Genomic DNA, 27,447 nt, shown 5'->3' with positions numbered 1-27,447 from the left:
CCTTTACAACTTTTGACAATGCCATAACTTGCAATCCTTTTTTCTCACAATATATACTTAGTAAACAATGCTCTTATATCTTTGAAAGTTTAGAACTTAAGCACTTAAAGCAACTTCAAAAAAATCTGAATGTTTGGGAACAAAGTTGCAAAAAGTGCAAAAATTGTTTCACTAAGTTGTGAAAAATTGTTCTATGATTCGTGTATGGATTGTGTGTTAATTGAATGTCTTAACGCCTTTAAATATGCTTCCAATTAACCAAAGTAATCTTTCATGAAGAAAAGACACAATTGGAATTAAACTCATTCACTTTGAATGAAAGTTGTTCATTTAAATTTGAAAATTTGGTTTCCAATAACTATGGGTAATCAATTGTCACAATGGTGGAATTGATTGCCAAATTTTTTTATCTAGAGTGGTAATTGATTAATACACAATAATAACCAGTTACTCAGTGTTAGTTATATTTTGTAACTGTTTTCTTAGTCAGGTAACATGTTACGTAGTTCTAGTAACATATTACCAACTGTCACACACTTCAAGTAACCTGTTACCTAAATCTAATAATCTGTTACTCAGGTCAAGTAACATGTTACTTAGCATTATTGACATTGTTTCAAGACTTATCCAATTCTTTTGAAAATAGTTTTGAACTTTTGATTTCTTTTAGCATTGCTACTAATTATAAATTGAGCATAAGGATAGAAGTACTTATTGAAGACTTAAACTCTAATATCCTTGAAGCTTGAATCTTGTATGTCTTCATAGTCTTATTCCTTTTTCTTCTTTTTCTGATCTTGGTGTCTTCATCAACACCGTGTCAAGGTCAAGAGTAAGATCTTCTTAACAATATCGAGTTTAAAAGGTTACATCTAATCTCAGAAAGAATGAGTTTATTTCCTAATTCCCATGGAAATAAACACCTTAAATGGGTTGGGCATTCTTCTCTCTTCTTGTTCGTCATTTTCAATAATTATTATAACCTTCTAGTCCCCTATTTATCCTATTTTCACTTAGCTTATCTCTATAGATTCGAATTAGATTTATCTAAAATCAGGTTAATTCGTTGCACTTGAGCTTCTCGCTAAGTGAAATTCTCACTCAGTCTGGTTTCTACATTGGGCGGATTTGTCTCCTTGCGTTGGGTGTAAGCTTTGTGTCGAGCGCATGCTCTGGTTGTCAAAATTCTACTCCCTTTTCCCACTTCATATTTGGAATGACATAAAAAATGATATCATATGATTTGATAATCATGTCAAAAAATACTTACTTGTTCTTATTATCTTAGATAATTTTCGCACTTAAAAAATATATAATTATCATTCATAGGATAAATATAAAAACATTTATGTACTCTGCTTGAGAGGTGAGAAGCTTGGAAGCAATAATTTAGTGAATTGTCAATATTTTTAGATTAGTGCATATTTTGCAGTACCGAGCATGTTCCACATACACAGTGAGTTCCAATTGAAGTTTCCTCTACATATGTTGGTTATAACTAAGTTTGAGCATAAACGAATTTTTCAGTTTTGGTTTGACATAACATAGGAGTTTCGAAATACCACTCTCGTGTAAAACCCCTAAAACTGAAATTCTCACCTACCTTATTTATTATTATTAATTCTTGTTGTTAAGAGTTGTACTCCTTCATCATAAAATGATAAAATGAAGGTTCTAGTGATTCAACTTATTGGAGCCATCTTTGTTCTTTGGTATAATAAATTTTTACATTAATAATACATAAATATTAAATTCATTTTTTATATTATAAAAACAATAATATTATTTTCATAATCAATATCAGATAATTATCAATTGTGATTTAATTTTGTAAAACATGAAAACATCATAATAATAAAAAATAACCCGAACGTTGTTTATATTTGGCAATCAAGATCTAATTATTTCCTATTGTAAAATTTAAAGGTCTTAATTATATTTTTGTCCCTATAAATGTTGATTATTCTAAAATTCCTCTCTATAACTTCTTTTATTTTAGTTCCTAACTTTCAATTTAATTTTTTTCTTATGAAGAAAAACCTGTAAAAGAAAAACCTGTAATTTAAAGGTGTAGTAAAAAGTAGGTAAATACTCATTTCAACCCCTCATGTTTTTCAGTCTTATCATTTTAGACCCTCAAATTTTCAAAAATCTAAAATGATCTCAAAAATTGAAATGTTGGTCAAACGTGACTAATTTGATCCTAAAAATAATTAATTTGACTCACATATAAAAATTTTGGGGTCATTTTACATTTTCCAATTTTTGAGGTTCCTAATAAAGTAAAAAAAAATGAAGGATTGAAATTGATAGTATATACCAAACTCTGATACAAATACTATTTTTTTATAATGAAACTGAAAACTTGATTCTCTTTTGTTAAAAAGTCAAACATTTACCGGTAAGACATTAATCAAATAGTAGAAGGTCGTACTAAACCTTTAAGATTAAAATGTCAAATATTCAATTCTTAAAAATTATATTTATTGAGAGAAATAACTACACATCTCAAAATAGATTAATTCATTGTGTATAAGGTGGAGACTCTTGGTACTTGGTAATACGAAAAAGGAGTGTATATATATTTTTTTAGTTATCTATATAGACACTATTTTTTTCTTTTTATTAAAACCAAAAACTTACATAATCTTCCTCCCCTAATCCCTTCTTTATTTCCCCATTATTCATTTTTCTTGCACGAGCATCATTAAAGCTTCCTAGTAAAATATTTCTGCTCATGCCCATTTTGGTCAAATCGCATCACAAACAGAAACAACCTTCACCACCAAAGAAGGTTGTTGCTCCTACCCCCAACACCCAGTTCGCCACCTTACTCCGCCATACAACCACCGCCAGAACCTCCGCATTGGTTCCGGTTAAGAAAATAAGACTTCACGGTTTGCTATGATAATAATGACTCAACAACAACAATATTTGATATATAACTGCATATTGCTGCGGGTAACATGTAACATTTACTTGCAATCTATCTTAGATAATCATGTCTTATTATTATTTTTGGAGAGAATCAAAAGGAAGCTTCATCATTAAGGACTATATTTTTAGTTCCAAAGAGTGTATGTATAATTCAAAATCATAAGGAACTCGAAAAAATGCATGTGCCCCCACTTCTGTTTTATATTTAGACTATTTTAGATGAATAGAGATTTGTTGTCTTATACTTGCCTCGTGCCAATGAGAATAAAACAGAAACAATAATAGTAATGAAAGTTTAAAATTTCTAATTGACATGTCATCTTTTTATTATCGCGTATGTGACTAGATCTGGTATAACAAATCTTTATTCATTTTAGATATGACTATGGTTTTAATATCATTCTTCATGATCCATTTTGGCTCCTCATAGTTGAATTGAGCTCGTAGAAGGTTTGTGAGCATCGCTGGGCTCGATGGCGTTTATAGCCTTGGCTGATGGATCAGAGCATCCTTGGTTCTCTGTGTGCTGGCTACCATCACTATCCTATTTATTATATTGAACTTATGGTACAACTCATTTGTATTTTGTAGTTGTATCGTTTTTTGCATTTCTCTGATCAGTTGAAATTGAGTAACCGATCATTTGAATGTGATAATTTGTAGAAATTCTTTCTGTATTGTGGTGAATTGTGCTTGTTCTTTTTGTTGTGAAATTTATGCTAGTTGTTGCTTTTAACTATTAACTCCCATAATTAATATATACATATTATTAATAGGTGCACAAGTTTGTGCCAATTGAAAGTAGTATTTAAAATCGTGTTCCCATCATTGCAGTTATGTTGCCATACATTAATAAAAAATGATTTAAGTAAGAAAAAAAGAACATAGAAAATTGATTGTGTCCCGCCACTTTTTTCACAATTCGACTATTTAAGACGTGACTAGGGTTTCACGACCATTGTTCATAATCCAGTTCCTCGTAGCTGAACTGATCCGTAGAAGCTTCGTGGGCATTGCTGCCCTCAATGGCATCGCCAACCTCTATAGATGGATCAGAGTCTCCTCTTGAGGACGGCTCAGTATGTATTCTTTCTATTAAACTTATGGTACTTTGAACCTTATGGTTTCGTTTAATCCATGTAGCCAATTTCACTTATTGCGAATAAGACTTTGTTGCTTTTGTTGTTGAACTTATGGTACCTTTGTTGCTTTTGTTGTTGAACTTATGGTACCTTTGTTGCTTTTGTTGTTGAACTTATGGTACCTTTGTTGCTTTTGTTGTTGAACTTATGGTACCTTTGTTGCTTTTGTTGTTGAACTTATGGTACCTTTGTTGCTTTTGTTGTTGAACTTATGGTACCTTTGTTGCTTTTGTTGTTGAACTTATGGTACCTTTGTAATTGTAGCAATTTGTGCATTTCTCTGATCAGTTGAGATTGAATGATTGGTATTTGAAAATGAAAATTAATTTGTAGCAACTTTTTGTGTATTGCGGCAAATTGTGCCCATTCTTTTCATTGTGAAGTTTGTGCAAATTGTTGCTTTTGTCATATCCCATCGCTTGCGTCATTGGGACCGTTCTAAACAATGAGCATGAGTGAGCCATAGTTTTAATTTGGTATAAGATCGGATAATCAAAGTCATTAGAGATCACATATAATGGAACATAAACACATAATTTAGTTTTAATATGATTGTATTATTGATTTGCAGACAAAGATAGCGCAGACCACAATTCCCACACTTAAAGATGTATTATTAGTTATTGATTCTTTAAAAAAACATGTTGCTACAAATCGGTTGATGTCCATACAGGTGCGATGTCTTACCTATGATTGTACTTTGAACCTTATGGTTTCGTTTAATCCATGTAGCCAATTTCACTTATTGCGAATAAGACTTTGTTGCTTTTGTTGTTGAACTTATGGTACCTTTGTTGCTTTTGTTGTTGAACTTATGGTACCTTTGTTGCTTTTGTTGTTGAACTTATGGTACCTTTGTTGCTTTTGTTGTTGAACTTATGGTACCTTTGTTGCTTTTGTTGTTGAACTTATGGTACCTTTGTAATTGTAGCAATTTGTGCATTTCTCTGATCAGTTGAGATTGAATGATTGGTATTTGAAAATGAAAATTAATTTGTAGCAACTTTTTGTGTATTGCGGCAAATTGTGCCCATTCTTTTCATTGTGAAGTTTGTGCAAATTGTTGCTTTTGTCATATCCCATCGCTTGCGTCATTGGGACCGTTCTAAACAATGAGCATGAGTGAGCCATAGTTTTAATTTGGTATAAGATCGGATAATCAAAGTCATTAGAGATCACATATAATGGAACATAAACACATAATTTAGTTTTAATATGATTGTATTATTGATTTGCAGACAAAGATAGCGCAGACCACAATTCCCACACTTAAAGATGTATTATTAGTTATTGATTCTTTAAAAAAACATGTTGCTACAAATCGGTTGATGTCCATACAGGTGCGATGTCTTACCTATGATTGTAATTTGTCATTGATTATGATTGGACTATTTGTTTGCTTCTTATATTCTGTAACATGTTACATGTGCTTGCATTTGACTATCAGAAAAGAGTGGAAGAAAATCGACAAAAGTTAGTTGGTCTCACAGACAATCTTTTTAAAAAATCAAAGGAAATAAGAAGCACAAGTAGCTTTAGTAATACACATAGAAGTCTGGACTTACTGACAAAGAGGCAAAAGGATGCAATTGATGCGCACAATGGCTTTCAAAGAAGTAATGGAGGTAAGGAGAGCAGTGGTTATCAGGAAGATAGTCGTGGTTGTAAAGCAGTTCTTGTAAGTTATGATGCTCCTGACCCGAATTCTATTGTGACTATTATGTTACCTCAAATTGAGAGAATACCTACTTACACTACATGGCTTTTTCTAGACAGGTTTGTTGACCTACTCTACATTTTTATTTCCATGTGCAAGGCTTCCGTTCTTTTTTGCTTTACTTTGAATGGTTATTCTGTACTACACTAAATTGTAACTCGTTCATTTGTTTTTCAACCTTGTCAAGGTCTCAGGTTGATCCATTACACATATAAATAAAAGATTTTAAAGGCAGAGAAAACATTTCTATAATCATTATTCTATTAATTGATTTCACTTTTTTTTTCTGTCAGAGGTACTCTAACCTCTTCCTCTTTACTCAATTCAATAATTTTTTTTTTGGTTTTTGTTTTATATTTTGATGTGCAGATGTTTTATCTTCAGAAGATACTTGTTACTCACTTGTGTCAAATTTGATGCAGAAATGAACTAATGACAGAGTCTGTGGAAGGTCGAAGGCAAATATATTATGATCGCAATTGTGGAGAAACACTTATTTGCAGTGATAGTGAGGAGGATATGCCAAATGAAGAAGAGGAAAAAAGAGATTTCATTAAATCAGAAGATTTTATACTATGGTTGGTATTGCTTAGCAAAGTATTTGTGTGAGCTTTCATTTTTGTTTTTTCTTTTGCCCTTTTGGATCTTCATTGTTCACGAATAGAAGTAAATTTTAATATGTTTTTTTGGACTATGATATATTATGTTAATGATATTAAGTTTTAGAGGTGGAAAATATTGAATTCATCCTTAATATGATTTCTTTAGTTCTTGCATAAATTATTAAGCACTAACTAAAAGCCTATTGGGAGATCTTCAGCTCTCTACCCACTTGCACCGTCGTTCGCTTATTCTTTCATCAACGGAACATGCCGCCTTGACCTCTTATCAGAAAGACTTCCAACACAAGGATCCCACATGAATCTACCGACCACTTGTTGCTTCAATACTCCATTGAGCCGTCGAACCATCGGGGCTCTGATACCACTTGTTGGGAGATCTTTATCCATACGTTACAACATTCCTCCATGGGCTAAGTGAAAGAAGCATACAAGTGGGCTTGACACCACATCTTGACCCAAAACCTTAAGGCATCTATGAGTCCATCCACTTATATGCTCTTTAACTCATCCATTCTTGCCCAATGTGGGATTTCTTCATTCACACTTGGAATACCCAACAAAGCCTTCAATTTGTTTGATTTCAAATGTATTTCATGTCAATTTTTTTGCCTACTAAATTGCACGATATTGCATTGTGTTATTCTTTTGCTGCACGAGAGATATTTTGGATGTCATGATCTCTACATTGGTTTTACAGCATGACTATCAAAGAACTTGGTTTGTCTGATATTGTTCTGGAGTCACTGGGTCAATGTTTTTCTAGAGATGCGACTGGAGTCAAGGCATGTTTTATTCACACTTTTCACCAATTCTAAATTTACTTTCAGCTTTCATCTTAACACTTTCTCAATTATTTGGAGGAACATTGCCTCGACCTTAAACTTTCGTCCAGCTGTTTCCCATTTATTTGTGTTGGCTTTACAGAAATGATAAACACAATCAAACATGTTGTACAGGAAAGGTATGAAACTCTTAGTAATAAAGACAATGCAGCTGGTGGTTCTAAGACAAGAGATATCGAAGGGAATTTCCAAAGTGGAAATTTATTTTTGGAAAAAGATTTGGGAGAAGTTCTTGGATCTTTTGACAACCTATTTTGCCGACGATGTCATGTAAGTTTTTCTTATGCTGTGAACCAAATATCATGCAATATTTTCTACATTTCACTACTGATTAGATTACCTTATTTGTTCTCTTAATTTCACAATGCAGGATTTTGTTTGCAGATTACATGGATGTAATCAGGATCTTGTATTCCCTGTAAGTTGAATTTATATGTTACTTATCATGTTGTTTGTCGCATATCGCTAACAACAATACACAGGCTGATAAGCAAACTCCGTGGAGTCCTCCTGATAGCACAAATGCACCATGTGGGCCAAACTGTTTTCGATTGGTATGCTATAGGTTATATTTAGTAATCCATCTCTGGAGCTTCATGAAGAATTTACTAAAGTTGCTTTAAATTTAATTATTTTAGGTACTTAACTCAGAAATATTTGCCAGAGCGACCTCTTCTTCCCAAGCTAATGTCATAGAGAGTCACTCTGGTGATGTGGGGGAGCAAATGTTATCTAAGAAGTTTAGTGGTGTATTTGCTAAAAGGCAGAAAAAATGCAGCAAAAGTGAAAGTGCTTCATCTAATGCAAAGAGCATATATGAGAGTAGTGGCTCAGGAAATGGTCCTATACAGGACATCGCTTCATCTTCCCACTCCATATTGCCTAAAATTAGATCTATGAAGAAAGGTGGAATTGGTAAGACAAACAGTAAGCGTGTGGTGGACTGCGTTCTTGTTTCCATGCAGAAGCGGCAAAATAAAGCAATGACATCTAATTCCAATTCCACTGTCAGTGGTCTGCTTTTTTCAAATAATTTCTGTTAAGCCTCAATTATTTTTTAATGTCATGTTTAGCCCATAAATGTCATGTTTCTTGACATTGGGAAGATGTGATGGGAAGTGTGTATTTGATGATAATCTCAATATTGTGTGTAGGGTGAAGGTCTTGATCGTTCATCAAACAAGATAGATAAGAACTCTCCCATCATTAGCAGTGAGGACATGGGGAAAGAGTTTGTACATGAGAAGGATTGTCAACTGAAATTCACTGATGATGAATCTTGGAAACCTCTTGAAAAAGGGCTTCTAGATAAAGGAATGCAGATTTTTGGTAGAAACAGGTAGGCATTTGTTTTGGCTAAGATGGTTGTATTTTTGTCACTATGTTACATGAAGGTTGTTGTTAATGCTTATATGAGATATAAACATATATGAGTATTACCTATGATGCATGTAGTTATCTGATTATGAAGATAAGCTTGGGTTTTGATAGGAAATCATATTTATAGTTGACAAGCGAAGGAGCCAAGCTCCAATACAATGATAGAAAACAAAAACTAAACCTCCAAGATCCAGAATCCTCTATTTATCAGCCCCCTCACTTCCCTATTTATTTCCAGTGCTACCTATTCGTTTACCTATTTCCTTCCTTCACCCCGTCCCATTATAGTTAATCACAGTCTGCTAATTGTGATTACTGTCAACTAGTTGTAATTCCAGGTCTCTTTATTTTATCACTCCACTAATTTCCAGTTCCCACTAATACTTAATGGTCCCACAAGGTGCCCTTCTTTACTCCTATTGTTCACATGTTAACTATAAATCTATCGCATAAACAATTTGGAAGTATTTAGTTCAACCTTGTTTATAGTTGCTTGGTTCTAAATCGTAGATATTGGATTGGTTATTAAGGTGGTGTTTTTATAATCTTATTCTCAAAACCAATCTCTTTTAGACATGAAACTTCCATATTCTAATAAATAAAAGGTTGACAGCTTTTTTATTTTATGGCAGCTGCTTAATAGCCAGGAATATGTTAAATGGTCTAAAGACATGTTGGGAGGTTTACCAATACATTGATTACAAAGAGGGGAAGATGTCAGTTCCTAATGGTGATGCTCCAAGTTCTCCTTTGGAAGTCTATTTCAAGGTAGGTTTCAATGCAACTATATTTAGTGCGTTCTATATAGCTTTTAGAAAGTGCTTATCCTAACAAGTTATGTCAAAATGAATGCAAGGGCAATAAAAAAGTGAGACGGAGATCAAAATTTTTACGTAGAAGAGGAAGAGTTGGTCGCTTAAGATATACCTGGAAATCTACTGCTTATCGTACAAATAGGAAAAGGATTACAGAGAGAAAAGATCAACTCTACAAGCAGTATAATCCATGTGGTTGCCAATCAGCTTGTGTAAAGCAGTGTCCTTGTCGTGAAAATGGAACCTATTGTGAGAAGTACTGTGGGTAAGCCTTTTGACCTATTCATATGGAACTAAAATTTAAAGGATAGGAAAGTGGAATTGTAGTGTTTTGCTGATAGTCTTGGTGGTTGTGTAGTTTTTTTGCTGATTTTTAAGAGGAGAGAGTGCACTATCCGGGTTGGAACCCAGACTGTGACACTTTATGTATCACACCTCTACCAATTATCTATTGTGTGCCTCTAATATCCATTCATTTGTGTGGCAATATTTTCATTTGAAGATGTCCTGATAGTTGCAAGATTCGATTTCGTGGATGTCGTTGTGCTAAGAGTCAATGCCAAAGTCGACAATGCCCATGCTTTGCTGCACAACGGGAATGTGATCCTGATGTTTGTAGGAATTGTTGGGTCGGGTGAGATTTTACTCGTTGGTTTTATGTTTATATTTATAGCATTTAACTTTGATTTATAAGCCTCATATGTTTTGCTTTCAGATTCCTATAATTAATTGTCATATTTGATGCATATTATTATTCTTTATACATGTAATGATTGTTCACTTGTACGGAAGCAAATTAAATTTAAGAAACAATCAAGGGAAAAAAGTTCAGATGATGAGGGATTAATATTGCAAAGTTGGATCTGGAAGATTGACAAAATATATAATATAAAAGAGTGCTAAAACTTTCTCAGGCATGCCTTCTTGTGTTATCTATTTTAGCATTTTACTTCCTAGTTTAAGTATTTAATTATGGTCAGCCAATGTGTTCAACCAGATATCTATTTCTATTTTCTTACTGTCGCCTAATAATATTGATGGGATCTAGATAACCTTATGGGTTGGGCTTTACTACATTAAATGATATATTGTTCTTTTGGTATTGACTAGTCTCTCGCTATTTGCTATATTTGTTACTGATAGAAACCTTAATCTGACTAAGGGACCTATTGGTAATATTGAAGTTAGCATTAGTAAGGGAAAACCTATTGTGTAGAAGGTTTATTCTAAAAGAAACAAAATGGGGCCAAAGGGAGAGAGAAAGAAGTTAGTTAGTGAAATGGAAAGTGTGCCCATGTGATTCTGTTAGAGGGGGTATTTGAGGAGTAAGGCAAGTAAGAGGGGATATCAAAGAATGAATATTGTATTGGGGAGATAGGAGGAAATATCCTCTGATATAGGAGTCTAGACTCTGGGATTTTCTTTACTACCTTGTGTTCATCTTTCATTCAATAACACATACTACACCATACTTTACTCTAATTCACTACCTAAATAGACTATTTTTCTGCTGTTGTCCTATTGTTATTTTGTTGTTTCTATCATTGGTCCGACCTGCCAGATTCGAGGAAGAGCTAGCGTCACGTTGAGTTGTCCATGCCACCGAAGATGTCTGATAGAGTTGACGTGTTGGAAGGGAAGTTCGCAATGTAGGAAGAATCCTTACGTCTCTGAATGGAAGAATTTCAGAGAATGGTGATGGGGAATTCGCAAAGCTGCGAAATCGTCCCACTCCTGAAGTCACATCGTTCATATCAGAATAGGCAAGTTCTAAATTCAAGATGGTGGTGAAGAAGGTGGAACTTCCACCGTTTGACGGTGACGATCCAATGGGCTGGGTCACTAGAGGAGAAACATATTTTGAGGTACAAGGATCGTCGGAGGAAGTGAAGGTACGATTGGCGAAGGTAAGTATGGAAGGTGCAACCATATATTGGTTCAACCTGTGGAGGGAGACAGAGGATGATCTGACTAGGTTTAAATTAAAAACAACATTGATTGAGAGATATGGGGGAAGACAAAGTGGTAATCCGTTTGAAGATTTGAAAGATTTGCAGCAAGTAGGGGATGTGGAAGAATACATCACCGAATTCGAGTACATCTCTTCCCAAGTGACTCGTCTTCCAGAGGGTCAATATTTGGGATATTTTCTGGGGGTCTTAAACCAGAAATTTGTTTGAAGGTCCGTACCTTCAACCCATGAACTCGTATTCAAGCCACGAAAATGGTTCATGACGTAGAAACGAAATCACGTGGGTTCTATAATTCCTGAGACGGTAGGATGTTGCATGATGGAAGGGGAATAAGGGATGTAAATAATGGATTGGGTGGAAAAGGAAGGTTCGGGTCAGTTTATAACCCTGCTCAAAGAAGTGGATATACATCAAACTTTAACTCGAGCCCAAATAAAGGTAGTGTGTCTGGGCCTGCAAATTCTGTTAGAACGGTCCCATCTGCATCCAGCAACCCGACGATAAGGAATCTGGGCAAACTCCGAGAGAGTGAAGCTGGAGGTTATCGCAATAGGGGGGTTCGTCATTTGCCGTATTCCAAGTTGATGGATCGTAAGGCAAAGGGATTATGCTTTCGTTGTGGAGAGAGGTTTCACTCCTTACATCAATGTGTAGAGAAGCAATTTCGTTTGGTAGTCTTGGGTGATGATGAAAGGATCAACGAATAGGGAGAAATTATTGCTGTAGAGATTCAAGAAGATGAAGAGGAATTGTCCATTGAATGCAATGCTCTGAGAATTTTTGAATCGCATGAAAGGGTGAAAGAAGTGAACCAACCCACAACCATGAAATTGGAAGGAAAAATTGAATGGGTCAACATCCAGGTGTTGGTGGATAGTGGTGCAAGCCATTGTTTCATTGTTCCAAGAGTGGCAACATCATTGGGGTTAGCAGTGGAGAAAGAGGCAACATTATGAAGTTGGGAGATGGTCATAGGGTTACTGCCATGGGCAAGTGTAAGAAATTAGAACTGTTGTTGGGCAATTTTACAACTTAGATTAATGCATTTGTATTGGAGCTTGGAGATCTCAATTTAATCTTGGGGGCATCATGGATGAGGGCATTTGGCAAGGTAACATTCGATTGGAAGAATATGGTGTTGAGTTTTCCTTGGAAGGGGGAAGTAGTAGAATTACAGGGAATTAAATCCCTATCATATCCTTCAAATTCTTCATTCCATAGCTTGTTGGGAGATGGAGAGCTGGAATTCGATGCTGTCATACAAAATGAACTGAATGCTAAAGAAGAGGAAGAGTTAGACCAAGTGTTGAGTCAGTTCCCAGCGGTTTTCGGAGAATCGGAGGGTTTAACCCCAAAAAGAGACACTGCCCATTCGATTGAGTTACAAAAGGAAGCGTCCCCAGTCAGCGTGAAACCGCGTAGGTACCCGTTTCACCAGAAAGATGAAATAGAAAGGCAAGTTCATATAGTGCTACAACAAGGTATCATTAGACATAGCTCTAGCCCTTTTTCGAGCCCGGTTATTTTAGTTAAAAATATGGTACGTGGAGGATGTGTGTCGATTATAGAGAACTCAACAAGGTTACCATTCCGGATAAGTGCCCGATACCTGTAGTGGACGAGTTGTTGGATGAATTACACAGTGCTAAGTATTTTTTCTAAGATTGACTTGAAATCCGGTTACCATCAGATAAGGGTGAAGGAGCAGGATGTGCACAAAACTGCTTTCCGAACGCACGAGGGTCACTATGAATTTTTAGTAATGCCATTTGGATTAACTAACGCACCGGCACATTCCAAGCAACAATGAATCAAGTGTTCAAACCATTTTTAAGAAGGTTTTTCGTAGTATTTTTTGACGACATATTGATCTATAGTAAGGAATGGAAGGAGCATGTAAAGCATTTGAGCCAAGTCCTTGCAGTTTTACAAGACAAGGAATTTGTGGCTAATGAGAAGAAATGCGCTTTTGGCAGCAAGCAAGTTGAATATCTAGGCCATGTCATTTCAGAAGATGGAGTAGCAGTTGATCCCACCATGATAAGGAGTGTAGTGGGCTGCCCAATTCCTCGAAATGTGAAGGGAGTTAGAGGATTTTTGGGATTGACAGAATACTATAGAAAATTTGTCAAGGGTTATGGGAAGATAGAAAAACCTTTGACTAAACTCACAAAGAAGGAATGATTCAAGTGAGGAGAGGAGGCGTTGCAAGCATTTGAAGAATTAAAAAGGGTGATGACTACTTCACAAATTTTGGTTCTTCCGAATTTTACTCAACCGTTTGAGATCGAGTGTGATGCATTGGGAAGAGGAGTAGGGGTTGTGTCGATGCAAAAGAAGAGACCAATTGCTTTTTTAGCAAGGCGTTGTCAAAAAATAATTTGGCTAAATCAGCTTATGAAAAAGAGTTGATGGCACTGGTATTGGCGGTGCAACACTGAAGATCGTATCTGTTGGGAAGGGAATTTGTTGTTTATTCTGATCAAAAGAGTTTGAAGCACTTGCTACGACAACGAATAACCACAGCGGATTAGCAAAATTGGATGGCCAAACTTCTAGGCTATCATTTTCAGGTTTTGTATAAACCTGGTTCGGGCAATAAGGCGGCAGATTCCCTATCAAGAATGTTTGATGAAGGTGAGTTGAAAAATATCACCTCTTTTCCAATATGGTTACAGTTGCCAAAGATACAAGGTGAAGTGAGGAAGGATAACAAGTTGAATAAGGTCATCGAGGAGGTATCACCTAACCCGACTACACATCCTAGTTTCAGTTTGCAGCAAGGGGTATTGTTCTACAAAAACAGGTTGGTTCTAGCTTCAAAGTCAATTTGGATACCTTTGTTGCTGCAAGAATTTCACTCTTCTCTAGCAGGGGGTCATTCCAGATTCTTCCGAACTCATCTGAGGATGGCGGGAAATTTGTATTGGGTAGGAATGAAAAAAACGGTTCAGAATTTTGTGAGAAGTTGTGATATGTTTCAACGACAAAAATATTATGCAGTGTCACCAGCAGGTTTATTGAAACCACTCCCTATTCTGGATCAAATTTGGGAAGATATTTCACTTGATTTCATCACGGGTCTCCCTAAGTCGAAAGGATTTGAAGTTTTTTTTGTCATCGTGGACAGATTGTCAAAGTATGGACATTTCATTCCCTTGAGGCACCCCTATACTTCCAGGAAAGTAGCAGAAGTGTTCACCAAGGAGATAGTTCGTTTACATGGGGTGCCTCAATCCATTGTAAGTGATCGAGACCCTTTGTTCATAAGCTTATTCTGGAAAGAGTTGTTTAGATTACAAGGGACAGTATTGAAGATTAGTTCTTCTTATCACCCCGAAACAGATAGACAAACAGAGGTGGTGAATCGATGTCTTGAGTCCTATTTTCGTTGTTTCGCATCTGAACAGCCCTAGAATTGGTCATATTGGGTGTCTTGGGATGAATTGTGGTATAATTCTTCTTACCATGTGTCCATTGGAGCAACGCCTTTTGAGATGGTGTATGGTCGGAAACCTCCTCCTCTAATTCATTTTTCCCAAGGGGGGACAAGGGTAGAGGCAGTGGCGGCGGAATTAATAGATAGGGATGAGGCCTTGCGACAATTGAAACATCATTTGCTCCGAGCACAACAACAAATGAAGAAATATGCTTATCGAAAGAGAAGAGATGTGTCTTTTGAAGTGGGAGAGTGGGTGTTCCTGAAATTGCAACCTCATAGGCAACAAACAATAGCAAGAAGGATCAATCAAAAATTAGCTCCGATGTACTTTGGGCCTTATCCGATACTAGAAAAAATAGGGGCAGTGTTGTACAAGATCAAGCTGCCCGAATCTACAAAAATTCACTCCATGTTCCATATTTCTCAATTAAAGAAGGCTATTGGAGACTATCATGTGGAGTCAGCATTGCCTGCTGGTTTAGAGGTTGATGTGGAGGACATGGAAGAACCAGAAGAATCCTTGGCTGCAAGAGACTTTCGGGAAGGCAAATTAGTGGTGAAGCAGTGGTTGATTAAGTGGAAGGGACGGGCCGCGGAGGACACAACATGGGTGAATGAAGACCTGTTGAAGAGTCAATTCCCTAATTTCAGCCTTGAGGACAAGGCTGCAGTTGCAGGGAAGGGCAATGATAGAAACCTTAATCTGACTAAGGGACCTATTGGTGATATTGAAGTTGGCATTAGTAAGGGAAAACCTATTGTATGGAAAGTTTATTCTAGAAGAAACAAAATGGGGTCAAGGGGAGAGAGAAAGAAGTTTGTTAGTGACGTGGAAAGTGTGCCCATGTGATTATGTTAGAGAGGGTATTTGAGGAGTAAGGCAAGTAAGAGGGGATATCAAAAAATGAATATTGTATTAGTAAGGGAAAGCCTATTGTATGGAAGGTTTATTCTAGAAGAAATAAAATGGGGTCAAAGGGAGAGAGAAAGAAGTTTGTTAGTGACGTGGAAAGTGTGCCCATGTGATTATGTTAGAGAGGGTATTTGAGGAGTAAGGCAAGTAAGAGGGGTATCAAAAAATGAATATTGTATAGGGGAGATAGGAGGAAATATCCTCTGATATAGGAGTCTAGACGTTGGGATTTTCTTTACTGCTTTGTGTTCTTCTTTCATTCAATAAAACATACTACATCATACTTTACTCTAATTCACTGCCTAAATAGACTATTTTTCTGATGTTGTCCTATTGTTATTTTGCTGTTTCTATCAGTTACTTTCTGCTTTTTGAGTCAAATTATTCTTGCAGTTGTGGTGATGGTACTCTTGGGATTCCTGGCCAAAGAGGTGATAATGAGTGTCGAAATATGCAGTTTCTTCTCAGACAACAACGAAGGGTAATTTTCTATTGACTACTTTTTGTATTATTCCTTCAGTCAAAAGCTTCCATGGAGATGGAAACCTATTTGTGTTCTGTTCAATATAATTTTTTGTTTATAAAATTTATGTGCATAGTGAACCCTATTTATTTTTCTGTTTAGAACAATAAGGTTTGCCTTTGCATATTGCTACATCTCTCTGTAGCCATGCTACTTTGGTTAAACTGTATTGTTTTAACTTTTGAAGAAGTATGTGACATCCTGGTCATAGTAATTAATAGCATGTGATTGTGATGGTTAGACATATAAAATTATTTGTGCCTTCACTCAACAGCTTAAGCTTTAGGTATAGTTGGTTCTTGACAATGGGCAACATGATAATTGCCATTATGTGTGCCACTATCTGTTGCATTTGAACACTATCAGGCGTAAAACTAAAAGGCATTTGTCAATCTATAGTTTTGCAACTTTTGATTGTGCAAGAAACTATTGGTTGTGGTCAAAGACATCAAAAAATACTAGTGGGAGTGATTGGATATACTTTATGAAAATTTTTGTTTTGATATTGTCAGTATCTAGTAATCTAAAGAAAGAGAGGATAGAGAAGGGAGACAAAAAAACACGGATTTTTTAACGAGGTTCGATCAAGTCTACCTACATCCCCCGAAAATGTCGAGCATTACCAATATGCTAGTAGACAATAGGATTGATACATTAAGTTATAGAACACATATTTAATGCCTACTAGCCCAACTCATTATATAACCTAAACGTTCATCGATTAGATTGCGGTAATATGCAGAATCTCGGCTCAGACACAACTAAGTTTGGGTTGTTGTTTCCATCAGCGCCTTGTCGCTGGACACGTGTGGTTCCCACCATGCCTTAGGTCTACATTCGTGGTTGCCACTATGCACAGGCTGTGGACCACTCTGTAACTGTGTGTCTCAAAGAGCTTCAAGAACATGGTCTGCCTCCCTACAAAGCTAGGCCATTTTCCTCTTCCATGCTCATGAGTCATGCACAACAATCTTCACCTTTGCGAATATCTTAAGTATAAATCTTCTTAAGTAATATATGCCGAAAAACTACCAACTCTAATCTTGTGGAACCTAACATAAATATGTTTAGTCCTAGCATGACGCGCATGACTATTTGCCAAGTAGATAACACTCTAACTGTCACAGTGCAATGGAACTCCACCCTACTTAATGCCTAGCTCCTTTACCGTCTCCTTAAGTCATTGAGCTTCCTTGGAAGCCTCTCTAGTTGTCATATACTCAACTTCAGTTGTAGACATAGCAATACCATATTTGACTAACCATGATTTGAAAGACATGTATTCCTTTTCAAATATTTGAAAATCCACTTGACTTCTTTTTAATGTTGCTTCCTTGGTTTCAATATGTACTTTCAAACTTGGCCTACCGCTTATGCCAATTATGATCTAGTGCAAACCATCGCATACATGATACATCAAGGAACCAGCTGCGCTAGCATAAGGAACCTTTGACATGTATTTTTTTTTTTCATTTGTCTTTGGACACCTACTCAGAAAAAGCTTGAAGTGATTTTTCAATGGAGTACTCATACCTAGCATTGTTCATATCAAACTTGTCTAGGATCCTCTCAATATAAATTTATTGGTAGAGCCATAATTTCCTACCTCCCATGTCCTTGTGAATTTCCACTCCAAGGATCTTTTTAGCATACCATAAATCTTTCATGTCAAACTTCTTTTCCAATAATCAATTTTAAGCATATAAGAATCAAAACGCTTATAGAGACTTCTTCAATCTAAAAACCAAGTGACTTTGTCCAACTTTACTGAACCCATCTAGATGTTTCTTGTAAAATTTCTCCTTTAGTTCCCCATGGAGGAAAGCAATATTCATGTCCATCTATTCTAAATACATGTCTCGACTTGCTACTAGGGCTAGAAGTGCCTTGATAGAAGTGTGTCAAACGAATAGGGAGAAAATCCCATTGTAGACAATCACGTACTATTGTGAATACCCTTTTGTAGTAAGATGAACCTTGTCTTCCTGATTGATTCGTATGATTCTCACAGCTTTCTCCTTCATATCATCTCAATCCAGTTGATTCATGTCTTATGGTTTATTCACGTGCAGTCTCTTCAATAGATATTGTTGAACCAACACATTCTCACTCCTCCTTTGTCACAATAATGAAATTTTCAGTTCTATCGAACTTTCCCACCTTGAATTTGACACCTACATTAAGAGTCATCTCATACCAATTATTGGCCATATCTTGAGTGTCAGATGTAGAGTAGGTCCATTATTTCTGCCTATGAGGGATAAGATTTCATCACCATTCCTATTGGGTAACCACATCCTGTCTCCATCCGATGTTGGATAATCTGTACATAGATTTGTGTTTGCATGGACTTCAGTCTATCCCTTGCAATCTTTATTACCATTTTGTCCAACCTCTTTTGTTGTAGCCTTGAGATGTTTCATTCTGTTGTTATTTTTCTAATAATAACAGTGACCATTTGATATGCTTCCAGATTCTTCTTGCAAAGTCTGATGTACATGGCTGGGGAGCCTTCTTAAAGGTAAATACAAAATTGATTATGCTATATTGGTCTGTGTTTGGTTTTTCCTTTGATTGATGTAGTTTGTTCACCCTCTAGGATAAAGTTGAGAAGAATGAATTCCTTGGAGAGTATACTGGGGAGTTAATTTCACACCGGGAAGCCGATAAGAGAGGAAAGATATACGACCGTGAAAATTCAACATTTCTCTTTAATTTGAATGATCAGGTAAGCTCACAGTACTTTTGATTTATTCTGGGGCATAAGATCTTTTTGTTGTATATATAAAATGCAAGGATGAATGATGATTGATGAGATTGTTAAATGCAGTTTGTTGTCGATGCTCATCGGAAGGGTAACAAATTGAAGTTTGCTAATCATTCTCCTCATCCAAATTGCCATGCAAAGGTATTCAGTTGTGACTCTTTATCATATGCTTAGATCATTGTGCTTATAAATTCATAATGCATGGCATATTATTGGTCTGAACCTCACTAATGATATCTGCTTAAACTCTGGCAGGTTGTTATGGTTGCTGGAGATCATAGGGTAGGCATTTTTGCTACGGATCGGATTGCCGCCGGGGAGGAAATATTTTATAATTATCGATTTGCGCCAGAGTGCACTCCTGACTGGGTTCGAAAGCTTGAGGCATCTGGATCAAAAAAAGAGAATGGTGCTTCTTCAAGTGGTCGTGCAGGTCGTGCGAAGAAAAGTGCTTAATGGAGAGGTTTTATTCGAAATTGAAGAATCATTTCTTTTGCTATTTGTGGACGAAGGAAGCTTATCTCATCTGATTATTTGAAGTTTTTTTGGCAACCATCTGATTAATGTTGTTGCCATAGACCTAAGTTTCAAACAATTAACTTCAAACTTGAATGAACTGCAATCTGCTACGAATCTGATTTTTTTCCCTAAAGTGGAATGGACATTGCCTATTGATAATCTCATATCATATGTTTGATTTCAATTAATACAGTTTTCTTGTCACTCGATGATCTTGAGAGTGCTTTGTTTGTCACATATTCAATTTAAATCTTAATTGACAATTGTGGAAGGATTTATTGAGTTCTAATTCTAAGGATTTATTGGCAGCGCAGCTTCTTATTTGAAAGTTGTGTCAAGTCGTTTGGTGCAAACATTTTTCATGATTCCATGTTTTTAATGTGCTTTTAATCTGATATTAAAATGTACAGGTTCGCTTAGTTTGTGAAAAGCTATCTCTGATTTTTGTGTGCATCATTCTTTTTGCATGATCTTGTGATGTGAAAACTACATGCAAGTGGATTTATTAACTAAAGAAACAAAGGATTTTGTATGGCAACTAAAAACTAAAAAGGATCTGATTTGAACAGGGAAGTAGGCTTCACCAGAGTTATATCATAGTACTTCAAACCAGCGTCAAATAAATCGGTAATTGTAGGGATGGGAATGAATACTCGGACCTATGGATCCTCGCAACAAGTCAAGTCTGGATCTATTTTTTGGACTCTGAGTAGTTGAGTCCCGAGATTGTAAGATCCGTTATGGGTTGGGTCCGGACAATAAGGTACCCTGACCCACGAGTACTCTGACCCGCTATTTTTCCTATATATTGTTAATCCATAATGTTATATTGTTAATTCATAAATGTGATTGTTATGTTGTTAAACATTGATGTTATAGTGCTAAGTAGTGATGTTATGTTATATTGTTAATTTATATGTATAATCTAATATGTTGTTGATTGAATAATTCTTACTATATCAATTTTACATCATAATGTTGAAATGGTTAATTTAAAATGTGTTTAAAACTTTAAATTTGTTTTATATTTTCTATTGTTGATTAGCTAAATAAAATATAAATAAACACACAATTATATAAATTACTCACCATTATTTTAATGTTTTTTAAATTTGTGGGTACCCACGTATCCACTGGGTACCCAAAGACCCGTAAATAGCAGATCCAACCGGTATCAGCATGGGTCTAGGGCGAGTCTAAGTCCAAAAATAAAGTTACACAATGAGTCTGAGTAATGCACTACTCAAACCCATCCAAACCCATTGACATCCCTAGGTAGTTGCATGTTCTTCTTTGTGTGGCTGCTCTAGCAATAGAACAATTGATAGTTGAAATATACTTGAAGGTCATTCTTTTATTGGTATACAAGGGTTCTATATTTCACATAGAGGGGATGGGTAGATGGTTCAGTACACAATTATTGTTACTCAATTGAAAAAGATATTCTATACTTTTCTTCAATGTTTGATTGATTAATTGATATCTTAATCGAATAATTGCTTCTGCATATAATTGGTTAACCTAAGAACTTAATTGATTAACCAGTTCTTGTTTCTTGAAAACTAGATTTCTTTAAAATACCAAGATGCAAAAATTTGACTCAACTTGTATGCACTCTTATAAATGATAATATACAATTAATGACACAAAACAAAATATGCAATTAACATAAAAAGATATGAATATCAAGTTTTGTAAATCAAACAATATGAAAACCTAAAAAGTTAAGGGATAAGGAGAATAAAACGATAGTTTTATCCTGGTTCGTTTGTTTGTCCATATGCAAATTTACATTCAGACTTCCCCTTCTAGTCTTGGGAGATTTTCTTCACTATGGAAATAAATATTTTACAAACACACTTCCACCAAGACAATTTTGGACTCAAGCTTCTAATGGCTTACCTTCACCCACTTCTAATGACTCCTCACCACATCTAATGGACGACCCAACCACTTCTAACTTCTCCTACCAAGACTTTTGTATAGTGAACCTAGTTCTAATGGCTCATCGTCACTTCTAACCAGGGTTTCCCAAACATTTTCTCTTATTCTTGGTGATACCACACACCAAAGAGAAATGTTAATACCAAAGTCTATAAAGTGTACAAATGAGTAATTACACCTAAAATGTGTTTAATACGCACCCTTCTAGAATCTAAAACTTCTCTAAGGGTTTGTTTGGGAGTTGAATTTTGGAGGGAAAGGGAAGGCTTGGGAGCCATGAAATACACTTGTGAGATGACTTTCAAGCCTTCCATTTCCCTTCATTCCCCTCCAAAATCCAACTCTCAAACAAGCCCTAAAGGTCTCACATAACTAGAGTATAAAGATATGAGGTACAAGGTTTCTTTGTAAAATATTTGACAAGATAAATCTTGAAATACTTCTCTAAAGATTTATGAAGTATTCTCTTTTCTATCTTTTTCAGAAACACTTTAGAAAATCTATCTTTTGATATGAAAGTGTGAAAAACAATCTGATTTCCGTGTTATGATTTATTGAGATGAAAAAGGGAAATGTTGGTTTAAAATATAGTTCTATTTTTTGGTATAGTTAATCGATTATTTAATCAATTAACAATTCTTTTAAAAATAAAGATTTCAGAAATTGTAACTTTCATTAATCGATTAACCCTAAACTTAATCGATTAACGAGTTTTCATTTGCATAGCTTAATTGGTAAACTAAACCTTAATCGATTAAGGGTTTTCTAAAAAAACTACTTTGATATGATATGAACCTCCTACATAATTTGTAAAAATATGATGTATGATTTTGAATTATGTATGATTTAAACTTTGTTTGATGCATCAAAATCATGTGATCATATATTTATGCATGTACATGTAAATCATGTATGTATGTGCGTAAGTATTATTTTAGTTATGATCAATTTTAGGTTGCGAGACTTTCATTAAGATTCGTCCTAGACTATACCCAATCAAATATCTTAAGACCTAAGATAATAGAAAACACTTAGCTGTCTAGATCTTCTTGAATGCTTGAACTTGAGCCTTGATTTTGTTGTTTGTTGATTTGTCCATGTCTTCAAGCTTGTATTTAAACTTGTCTTCAACCTTTGTCTTCATCAAAATTCAAATGAGACATGCCTGTATTTACAATCTACTCATGTGATGGATGTTTACGTTCGCTCAACAATGCATTAGGAGGGTCATGTCAATGTGTGAAAAGATTGGATACTTGTGTGTTATGAAAAGATTGAATGTGTGAAAAGACATTCTCAAGATCCTAACCAATTTGATAATATCAAGCCTGACAGCTATGAAAGAACAAAGATATGTTGTCCCAATTTTGTCTTTCTTATTGTCCCAGACAAATGATAATGAAACAAAAACAATAATAATAATAAATATTTAAAAAAATTAATTGACATACCATATTTTTATGGACATGAGATAGAATTTGAGACATCATTTGAAAAATATATCTCTATACCACTGAAAAATCAGTCAATATATAATATATCAATATTATAAAGTATCAACTATTTCTATGCATTCTTTCAAATTCTATTCTTATACTTTTACACACAATCTAGAGTTCCAACCACTTTAGTGTTTGGTGAATTCATCCTTAATCCCCATATATGCTTTAAGTCGTATAATAAGTGTGAGATTATCACTCCTATTGAGATATCTTCTTTAAGTTATCTTATTTAGGACACCCCTTATGAGTAAAGGAACCCAACCAAATTCTTTGATTAGAACACAAGTCATCTAATTTTAAGTGTGATTTAGCAACTAAAGATCTATTTGTGAATTGGATTTTGGGTAGTAATGAACTTAAACCTCCATATTTGTCCAATTAACCATTGCATGTTGCACCATGTTTAAGCCCACATGCATCGCATGATAGGCCATGATCAAGTCAGATACAAGCAACTGACCGTGCCAAGAAGACCGATGAACCAGGCCATGACCGAGGATCATGATGCATCTGATCGTGCCAAAATGATCAAGGGACCAGGCCATGACTGTGGATCGTGGTGCAGTTGACCATTCCAAAATGACCAAAGGACCAAGCCATGACTGAGGATCGTGATGCAAATAACCATACCTGATTGACCGAGGAACTAGACCTTGGCGCATCAGAAGGCTAGGTCTTGGCACATTAGGGATTAGGCATTGGCGCTTCAGAATGTTAGGTCTTGGCGCATCAAAGAATGGGCATTGGTGCATTAGAAGGCCAGGTCTTAGCACATTAGAAACTAGACCTTGGTGCATTAGAAGGCTAGGTCTTGGCGCATCATTTCTACATCAGTGGTGCATCATTCCTACATTAGTGGCGCACCAACAATCTTAGCTTTAACTCGACAATGGCGCATTAGACCTAACACCAGAAATCAGACGATGATGCACTTGAACCACTGCACCCAGATTTTCTGGGAAAATGGCATTTTTGGAAGGGTTGTTTTATTAAGCAGAGCACCTATCTAGCACATTTTGTACATGTGATTATTACTATTAGTTAGCATCGTTTGTTATGAATTACTTAGGTTGTTACTTCTTCCTCAAGCAAACTTGCTAATTTTATAAATACTTTCATATTCTTTGTAATTAATTAATGAAAAACACATCATTCATTTTACATCCCTTCTCCATGAAATTCTTTATGGTATCAGAACACTCAAATTGAGTGCTCTGCTAGGATTTCATTCTTGCATATTGACATTCCTTCTCTTCAACAACAACAAACAAACAGACCAACACTACAATGGATACAGATTCAGAAGCAACACAAGATCATACACCATCTGTTGATTCTTCATTGAATCTAGCCAATCCTTACTACCTTCATCCAGGTGAAAGTCTGGACATTGTTTTAGTGTCACCTCTGTTGGGTGGAGGGAATTACCCCTCACGGAATAGAGCCATGAGGATGGCTCTGTCATTTAAGAACAAATTTATATTTGTTAATGGTGCAATAGGAATACCATAAGAATTTGACCCTATCTTTAGCTCTTGGGAGAGGTGCAACAATATGGTGATCTTTTGGATCAAAGATCACTCACACAACAAATTGACCAGAGCATTGTTAACATAGAAAGTGCACAAGAACTTTGGGAAGACCTAAGGGATAGGTTCGCCAAAGGCGACCACTTTAGAACCTCAGATTTAGTGCAAGAAATTTACTCTATGAGACAAGGTGGCATAAGCATATCTATATTTTTTACTAATTCGAAGACCTTGTGGGAAGAAATTGATTCCCTACGGTCAATTCCAAGTAGCTCCTGCTCAAACAGGTCCAATTATCCCCTACTAAAGATCATGAAAGAGTATAGAGAATCAGAATATGTGATATGCTTTCTTAAGGCACTCAATAATGAATGCACTGTGAAAACACAAATACTTCTCATGGAACCTTATCTTCAATCAGCAAGGTCTTTTCACTTGTTTTACAACAAGAAAGGCAACAAGAAGGAGCTTCATATACAAGAAACAAGGGACCAATAAACTCAGTAAACACAAATCAACCATGGAGAACACAATTCACCAAGAATACTGGTAGAGGTAGCATGGACTACACCAACAAAGCCACGCAAAATTTTGGTAGAGGTTCTGGAACAGGAACATATGGCAAGGGGCATTCAACAAGCAACAACAACAAGATTTGTGTTTTCTATGGAAAGGAAGGCCCCACTGTTGAGACATTCTACTTCAAGCATGGATTTCCTCCTAATTTCAAATTCAAATCCAAGAATCTAGAAGGGGGTCCATTAACACAATCACCTCAACCTCAACCTCAGTAGAAAATGGGAACACTAGTGGATCAGAACCAAGGCAAATTGAAAGTAGTAGAACATAAGGCAATGTTAGATAGCAAATCATTGACCATGAGCACATCATAAACCAAGTCTTCTATGACCCCACTAACAATAACACCCATCCTATATTAGGTATTAATCCTTCTAATCAACATTGTTGGATTCTTGATAGTGGTGCCACTGGTCATGTCAAAAATGATATATCAAACTTTACATATTTTACTCAAATCAAACTTATTTGTGTTAAATCGCCTAACAACATGACAATCGCTGTAAATCACTCAGGAACCATTAAGCTCTCTAACCATCTCACCCTTCACAATACATTGTATATACTTGGTTTTAAATACAACCTAATTTCAATTCATAAGCTTGTTGCTTACCTCAAATGCAAGCTTGTGTTTGACAAATTTCTTGCATAATCCAGGATATGACTACCTCGAAGATGATTGGTTATGCTGTAGTATACAACAACCTTTACATCCTCACTAGATATGGGAAATTACTGGACATCAGCCCACATCTTCTTGGGAGCTTTTATAAACATATCACCCATCCCTTTGACCTTTGGCATTTTAGGTTAGGACACCCATCTAATTTTGTTCTCAATAATATTTATAAACAATTTCCATATGTAAAATTTGGTCAAAGGATAGTTTGACTTTTGTCACTGAGCTAAGAAATCCAAATTGCCTTTTCCTCTTAGTGATACTCATACTGCTGAATCTTTTGAGTCAATCCACATGGACATTCGGGAACCTTTTGGTACCCCTACTTTACATGGTCACAAGTATTTCCTTACCATTGTTGATGATTGCACTAGGTATACTTGGATTTTGCTGATGATGTCAAAGGGTGAGACAAGAAATCTTGTCCATATTTTCACCCAAATAACACTAGTTCAATATGGTAAAAGGATTAAAACCATACGCACTGGTAGTGGTTCTCAATTTACTATGCCTAATCTTTATTACCAGCTTGGAATTATCCACCAAACCTCTTGTGTGGAAACACCAGATCATAATTCCAAAGTTGAGAGAAAGCATAGACATGTTTTGAACATCACAAGATATGTCCTATTTCAAGCAAACATGCCTAAACCTTTCTAGGGGTTTGCTATCAAACATGTTATCTATTTAATGAATAGACTGCACACTTATATTTTGGACACAAAGTCTCCTTATGAGCTTCTCCTGGGTAAGCACCCTAATCTTAACAATCTAAGATTTTTTGGCAGCTTTTGTTATGCCTCGACTTTCTCAAACAAAAGGACTAAGCTTGATCCTAGAGCCAATAAATGTGTGTTCCTTGGCTTCCAAAGTGGAACAAAAGGATTCATCCTTTTTGACTTAACCACTAGAGAAATTTTTAATTCAAGACAGATAGTGTTTCATGATAACATTTTTCCTTATAAAACAACCACAGATCAACAACACCATGTCTCTAGAACCTATGGACACAACTAATCCTGACAATCATGTTCTTCCCTATATAGATGACTACACTCTGCCCACTCAACCTATCCTTGCCACTCACATACATACTCAATCACACCATGAACCTGCCCCAACTACCAATGCTGACAATGAACAATTACCCCCTATTAGAAGATCACACGAATATCCTCACTGATAAGCAATATATTACACACTATTCATAACCTTAATTTAGTATGATTGATGATTCTTGGTGCCTAATTGACTTTGTTTCACATGGTTTAGTGTTTTAGACTTTATTGGACTAATATTCCTAAAATGAATTAATTTGGGATTAATTGACCTGATTAAATCTGTTATCATTTTCAGATCACATTTGGCACCAATGACATTTTGGGCATTATGGAAGTCGAGGATGTGTGTTGAAGTGAAGATTGTATTTTTAATTTAGGAGTTGTTTTTATTGTAATTTGGCTTTGGGCCCATTGTTTAGGCCCAATTCGGTTTATGTGTGTTGGAGGGGTTAAATTTGGATTCCCCACTCCAAACACACACACTTTACTTTTGCCTCATTTTTTAAACATAAACACATTTCCATTTTCCCTCTTTTTTGCTCTGCTAGGGTTTCACTCCT

At 35.7% G+C, this 27,447-nt stretch overlaps 1 protein-coding gene across 2 annotated transcripts; it reads left to right on the top strand.

The window, feature by feature from the left end:
* Positions 2,670-19,805, top strand: LOC109350111 (histone-lysine N-methyltransferase CLF-like). Of its 2 annotated transcripts, none has more exons than XM_019591249.1 (18): positions 2,670-2,961; positions 4,651-4,752; positions 5,527-5,855; positions 6,219-6,374; positions 7,117-7,201; positions 7,376-7,531; positions 7,632-7,679; positions 7,744-7,815; positions 7,900-8,268; positions 8,416-8,600; positions 9,274-9,409; positions 9,498-9,721; positions 9,959-10,090; positions 16,178-16,265; positions 18,781-18,828; positions 18,907-19,035; positions 19,138-19,215; positions 19,330-19,805. In XM_019591249.1, exons 1-18 carry the CDS (start codon positions 2,905-2,907, stop codon positions 19,528-19,530), a joined length of 2,595 nt encoding a protein of 864 aa, XP_019446794.1. In that variant the 5' UTR covers positions 2,670-2,904; the 3' UTR covers positions 19,531-19,805. The 2 variants fall into 2 exon arrangements, with proteins under 2 accessions (XP_019446794.1, XP_019446795.1); XM_019591250.1 differs by lacking the exon at positions 2,670-2,961 and adding an exon at positions 3,860-4,016.

The sequence above is a fragment of the Lupinus angustifolius genome, chromosome LG06, assembly GCF_001865875.1.
Source record: "Lupinus angustifolius cultivar Tanjil chromosome LG06, LupAngTanjil_v1.0, whole genome shotgun sequence".
Lineage (NCBI taxonomy): Eukaryota > Viridiplantae > Streptophyta > Magnoliopsida > Fabales > Fabaceae > Lupinus > Lupinus angustifolius.
Note: the sequence above shows the minus strand (reverse complement) of the source record. Positions and strands in the feature narration are given on the sequence as shown.

What these genes read in the sequence shown, in the direction of transcription:
- LOC109350111 (XM_019591249.1), top strand. Translation starts at nt 2,905, where the DNA reads ATGATAATAATGACTCAACAACAACAATATTTGATATATAACTGCATA. An exon ending in ATCAGGATCTTGTATTCCCT is followed by an intron (nt 7,680 to 7,743) that starts GTAAGTTGAATT and finishes AACAATACACAG; the next exon opens with GCTGATAAGCAAACTCCGTG. An exon ending in GCTGGGGAGCCTTCTTAAAG is followed by an intron (nt 18,829 to 18,906) that starts GTAAATACAAAA and finishes TTCACCCTCTAG; the next exon opens with GATAAAGTTGAGAAGAATGA.